Source organism: Triticum dicoccoides, chromosome 5B (genome assembly GCF_002162155.2).
Source record: "Triticum dicoccoides isolate Atlit2015 ecotype Zavitan chromosome 5B, WEW_v2.0, whole genome shotgun sequence".
NCBI classification, from domain to species: Eukaryota; Viridiplantae; Streptophyta; class Magnoliopsida; order Poales; family Poaceae; genus Triticum; species Triticum dicoccoides.
The window spans coordinates 700,925,093-700,930,273 of NC_041389.1; the positions used below are offsets into that span (position 1 = coordinate 700,925,093).

A 5,181-nucleotide genomic window follows, 5' to 3' on the forward strand; every position below is an offset into this window, starting at 1 on the left:
GGCGCCATCCCGTGCCGCCGCCGCACCGTCGAAGAAGGTACCCAATGCGGCGCGGGCGAAGAAGGGCAAAACATCCGCGAAGAAGAACAAGGCGGCGGACGGCTCCGACATGGCGAGGGGGAAAAAGCTTGCAGGGCGTCCGCGGAGAAGAACAAGGCTCCGGCAGGCATGGGTGCACCTCCGGCCGCCATGGGTGCACCTCCGGCCGCCATGGCTTCTCACACACATTCCCATGAAGATGCCGTTGAAGATCTTGCCAACACCGTCGGAGCTTCACATGATGCGGTGCGTGATGCGGTGCGTGATGAGGATAGGGAGGAAGGTTCATCTTCGGAGGCGGAAGAGTCGTCTTCGGAAGAGGACGAAGACGAAGAAGAGGAAGATGAAGATGAAGCTTGATGTGTCTTTCATGTCTTGAACTTTTAGTTTGCATTTGAACTTGGTTGGATGAACTTGTGGGCATGATTTTGATGAACTTGTGGGCATGAACTTTTATTCATCAACTTGTTTGTGTCAAATTTTACATATTCATTTTTGTCCAAAATATCCATATATGCAAAATGCCCGGCGAGTCGCGCGCGCTGATGGAGCGGCATTTCAAAACCAGCCGCAGCGCGCGCGCTAACAGGTTTTTTGCGCGCGGCGCTTTAGCGCGGCCGTTGGAGATGCTCTCAGTCGTGGGCCTGGTGGCCACGGACTAATAGTACTGTAGTAGTAGTACTGAATCACTTGCAACACGTACGCATGCTTACAACGCGCGCGCGCACACGCTATAAGATGAGACGCACCGCCCAGCAGGTTTCTTACAGAGTAGCTGCGTTCGTGTATACATAGCATATAGCAAACCACCACTGAATCCATCATCCATGGCGAGATGCTGGCTGCTGCTCGTCTTCATGGCGTTCATCTTGCCGGCGGCGAACGCGACGCCGTGCCACCCTGACGACCTCCACGCTCTGCGGGGCTTCGCCGGGGAGCTCGGCGGTGGGGGAGCCCTCCTCCGCGCCGCATGGTCCGGCGCCTCGTGCTGCGGCTGGGAAGGTGTGGGCTGCGACAGCACCAGCGGCCGCGTCACGGTGCTGCGGCTCCCCTGGCGCGGCCTGGCGGGGCAAATCCCTGGAGGCTCTCTAGCGGGCCTCGTGTGGCTGGAGGAGCTCTTCCTCGGCTCGAACCATTTCGTGGGCGTCCTCCCAGACGAGCTCTTCGGCCTCGTCAAGCTAAGGAAGCTCTCCCTCGCATCCAACGAGCTCACCGGCGAGGTGAGCCCACGCCTCGGTGAGCTCACACATCTTACCTTGTTGGATTTGTCTGCTAACCGCTTCTCCGGCCCCCTGCCCGACGTGTTCGGCGACTTCACGTCGCTAGAGCATTTGGCCATGCATTCTAATGGCTTCTCCGGCTTCTTGCCACCGTCTCTTTCATCACTATCTTCTCTCCGTGAGCTCAACCTCCGAAACAACTCCATGTCCGGTCCGATTGCTCGTGTTAGCTTCTCCGACATGCCACTTCTTGCCTCGCTTGACTTTTCCACAAACTCCCTGACTGGGTGGATCCCGACTAGCCTCGCCGGCTGCGGTGAGCTCAAGTCGCTCAACCTTGCCAACAACATATTGGTCAGCACCATCCCGTCGTGGATTGGTGAGTTTGACAACCTTTGGTACTTGAATCTCTCAAATAATTCATTTGTCGGCGAGGTACCCAAAAGTTTGTTACGGCTCAAAGGCCTCGCCACTGCGGGCCGTTCATCGGGTATGGTTTTCATTAACATGCCCTCTTTCGTAAATTACGAAAGAAGAGCACTCGATGAACAACCAAATACCATAACTGGGACCAACAACACAGTGAGATCTGGGCGCAACAACACCATGTCTGGGAACGACAACATTGTCATGTCTGGAGACAGCAACACTGTGTCCGGGAGCTTCAACACCCTCGTATGTGGAAACAACAATATACTAAGTGGTGACCACCATGTTGTATCTGGAAGCAACCATACTGTATCCGGGAGCAACAATACCGTAACCGGGAGCAGCAATACGGTATCTGGGAACAACCATGTCGTGTCTGGGAGCAACAGAGTCGTAACCGGAGACTAATGATCAGTCAGTGGACTGATTTCATCTACAAGTATGAAGTCCCAAAGCACATCTAAGAGAGACTCGTGAAGAGAAGAATAAATGGTTCTCCCAGTCTGAACTGAAAACCTAGGTTGATGGATACTCTAGCTTGTTCCAAGTTTGGGGACGCTCCATCAAAACCTTTTGTATCTTTATTACTGTTTTTTTAGCATGTTTCAATGTCCGCAACCATATTAGTATGTATTTCCGTACTTGTAATATTAGTGTTATCTTCAAGCCTGCCATGAGAATTAGTATATCCAATGAACTCGTCGTTTTTAGATGAATGTCTTTATTACAGCTTATGGTTATTGTTATTTGATGTGCGAATCCGGTTGAATGATCCCTTGTTACTTTTTATTTGGTCATGGCCGATGGATGCAAATTGTGAGGTGGGGACGTGGGTACGGCCTGGAGTTGGGTTAGGATAAGCTCATGCTGCTAGGTTACGACGAGGCAGTGCATGGTTCATATACAGATGGGTTGGACGAGGCAGTGCATGAGCCCCCTGCCCGGACGTACATGCATGCTACTCTATGACTTGACAGGCTTTGGCTGCATGCCTCCCTCCCTCCCCTCTATCTCATGTAGTCACGTGAGTCCATGCATGGCCTTGACTGGCTGGAGAATCATTGCTTCTTTTTTTGTCCTTTTTTCCGCTCCTCCCTCCTCGTGCTTTCTCTCTGTGTATATGACATGAATGCACGTATGTCCTTGACAGGCTGCAGAGAATCGTTTGGAGTATCTCAGTTGGTGCCGCTGGCAAACAAACACGCCACAACCGAGATGGCTCCATGATTACCGATTTGCCCCGCGAACGTACGTGGCATCAGGCTATCAATAATTCAGCACACACTGTGACGAGCATAGGGTTATGGCTCCCTGCACAGATAAAAAGAGATTGGGTGTGGGTCGGCCACAACAAGCTTGCTTGATATAGCGATGTTGACAATGCCGACACTTTCACTCGCATCAAATTCCTCGTGCTCGCATCGATGAAGGGTTGTGAAGCAAACAAATTTGAGGTAGGGTGCAGAATCCCGAGTCCCGGCTCGTAGAATTTGTAGTTGAGCTTGCCAACGTGTATGGTCACTCGTAGTAGGTGCATGAAAGCACTCTAGGTACATTTCAGCCAGCTGACTTTTCATTTTATGGTCAGTCAATTTTCTGTTTGTTGGATGTGCTTTGAGATCTGTGCTTTTTTCAGTTATTTATCTGTTTAGTTCTGTTCTTGGGTTGGGCTGTGTGGAATCGATAGACTCCTATTTTGGGTCAGTCGAATTGCTTTTTGGGCCCGTTTTTGTTCTTCTAGGTTGCATTTTTTCCTTTTCTTTATTGGTTATTTTTTGTTTTTGTGGTTTTTGGCTGAGGGTACTTATATACATACAAATACCATAGAATATGTGCCAAAATTTCGTGATTATATGCTTATTTTTGCATACTACGATAAAGTGCAATTTTGGCGCAATGTTGTGCGTGTTTTTTTAAATCTCTCTCTCTTTTAAAGAAAATACCAACGCCACTAACTCATTCCTTTTCAGAAAAAAAATCTTTATTTTGATATTGTTTGTCTTTACTTCATTACTTTAAGGTTAATACCAATGCCACTATTCATTTGTTCTAGATTTTGTTTTTGCAAACGTTCCACTTTTTTATATGCTTATTCTTGCATATTTTTGAACATCGCAATTTTTATGTATATTTCATGCAAAATTTATCAGTGTTTGTTTTAAATTCTTTTTTCCCATTTTCTTTGTTCTTAAATGGTAATACCAATGCCACATATTCATTCTTTATTTTGTGGGTATTTTTCTTTATTTTTCATTCTAGTTTTATGTTTCTATGTGTTTTTCCTTTTCTTTTTTCCCTTTCCTTTTATTGCTTATTTTTTGTGGGTTTTAGTTTTTTTGTGGGGTTTTATTTTTTCTTTATGCCTTTTTTTGGATGTTGAGTGTGTGTAAATATAGGCACACAAGTACTACATGGATACATTATATTAGAGTATGGAAATTTCACTACTACAGGTTTTTTCTTACATTTTATAAAAGGTGCAATTTTGGTACTAATCTTGACGAATTTTTAGTTTTAAGTTTTTATTTCACTTTCTCTCTTATTTAAGGGTAATATCAATGACACTAATTCATTTCTTCTTTGAAACTTATTTTTTTGTGTTAATTCTCCTAGTATATGTTAGTTCTTGCATAGCTATAAAAAGTGCAATTTATGGGTAATTATGTGCAAATTTTAGCATGATTTATTTTTTCATTCATTTCTTCTTAAAGGGTGATACCAATGCCACTACTTCATTCTTTTAGAGAGAAAAATATTATATTTTTGTGTGTTTAAATAAGTATACACACAAGTACTATACAACATGTGTGTATATTATAGTAGAGTGCGAAATTGCAATATTATATTTTGTTGTTTGGATTTTACTAAAAGTGCTATTTCAGTGCAAACTTGTGTGCAATTTTTTTCTCCTTTTCTTTTTTCTTAAAGGGGTTCATTATTTCCTAGAAAACTTTATTATTTTGATTTTGGTTTAGTTTGTTTTTCATTTTCTTTCTTCTTAAAGGGTTTCATTCTTCTATAGAAAACTTAATTATTTAGATTTTACTTTTGTGTTTTTTATTTTCTTTCTTTAGATGTAACATCGATATCATTCCTCTATTATATGTTTATTCTTGCATATTATAAGAAAAGGAATTTATGTATAAACTGCGTGGAAATTTTGTCATTTTTTTATTTTCTTCTTCTTAAAAGGGATACTAATGCCGCTAATTCACTATTTCTTAGACAACTTCTCTTTTGATTTTTTTCGTGTGTAAGTTTACATGCAAGTACTACACAATATGTGTGTAAATTATACTAGACTGTGAAATTTGTACTTTTATTTTTCTTTTTCTTTATTCTTAGAAAAGGTTGTTATTTTGATTTGGTTTTATTCATTTCCCTTAATCTTTAATGGTAATACCGTTGCAACTAATTCATTCATTCATAGGAATTCTCCTTTTCTGCTAAAATACCAATATTATATGCTTATTTTTGTGTGTTATAAAAAATA

At 43.0% G+C, this 5,181-nt stretch overlaps 1 protein-coding gene across 1 annotated transcript; it reads left to right on the forward strand.

Annotated features, from left to right (window-relative positions):
- Positions 1-802: 802 nt before the first annotated feature.
- LOC119312768 (probable LRR receptor-like serine/threonine-protein kinase At4g36180) lies at positions 803-2,415 on the forward strand. The gene has a single exon (XM_037588526.1). It carries the CDS (start codon positions 867-869, stop codon positions 2,094-2,096), a length of 1,230 nt encoding a protein of 409 aa, XP_037444423.1. The 5' UTR covers positions 803-866; the 3' UTR covers positions 2,097-2,415.
- Positions 2,416-5,181: the final 2,766 nt, after the last annotated feature.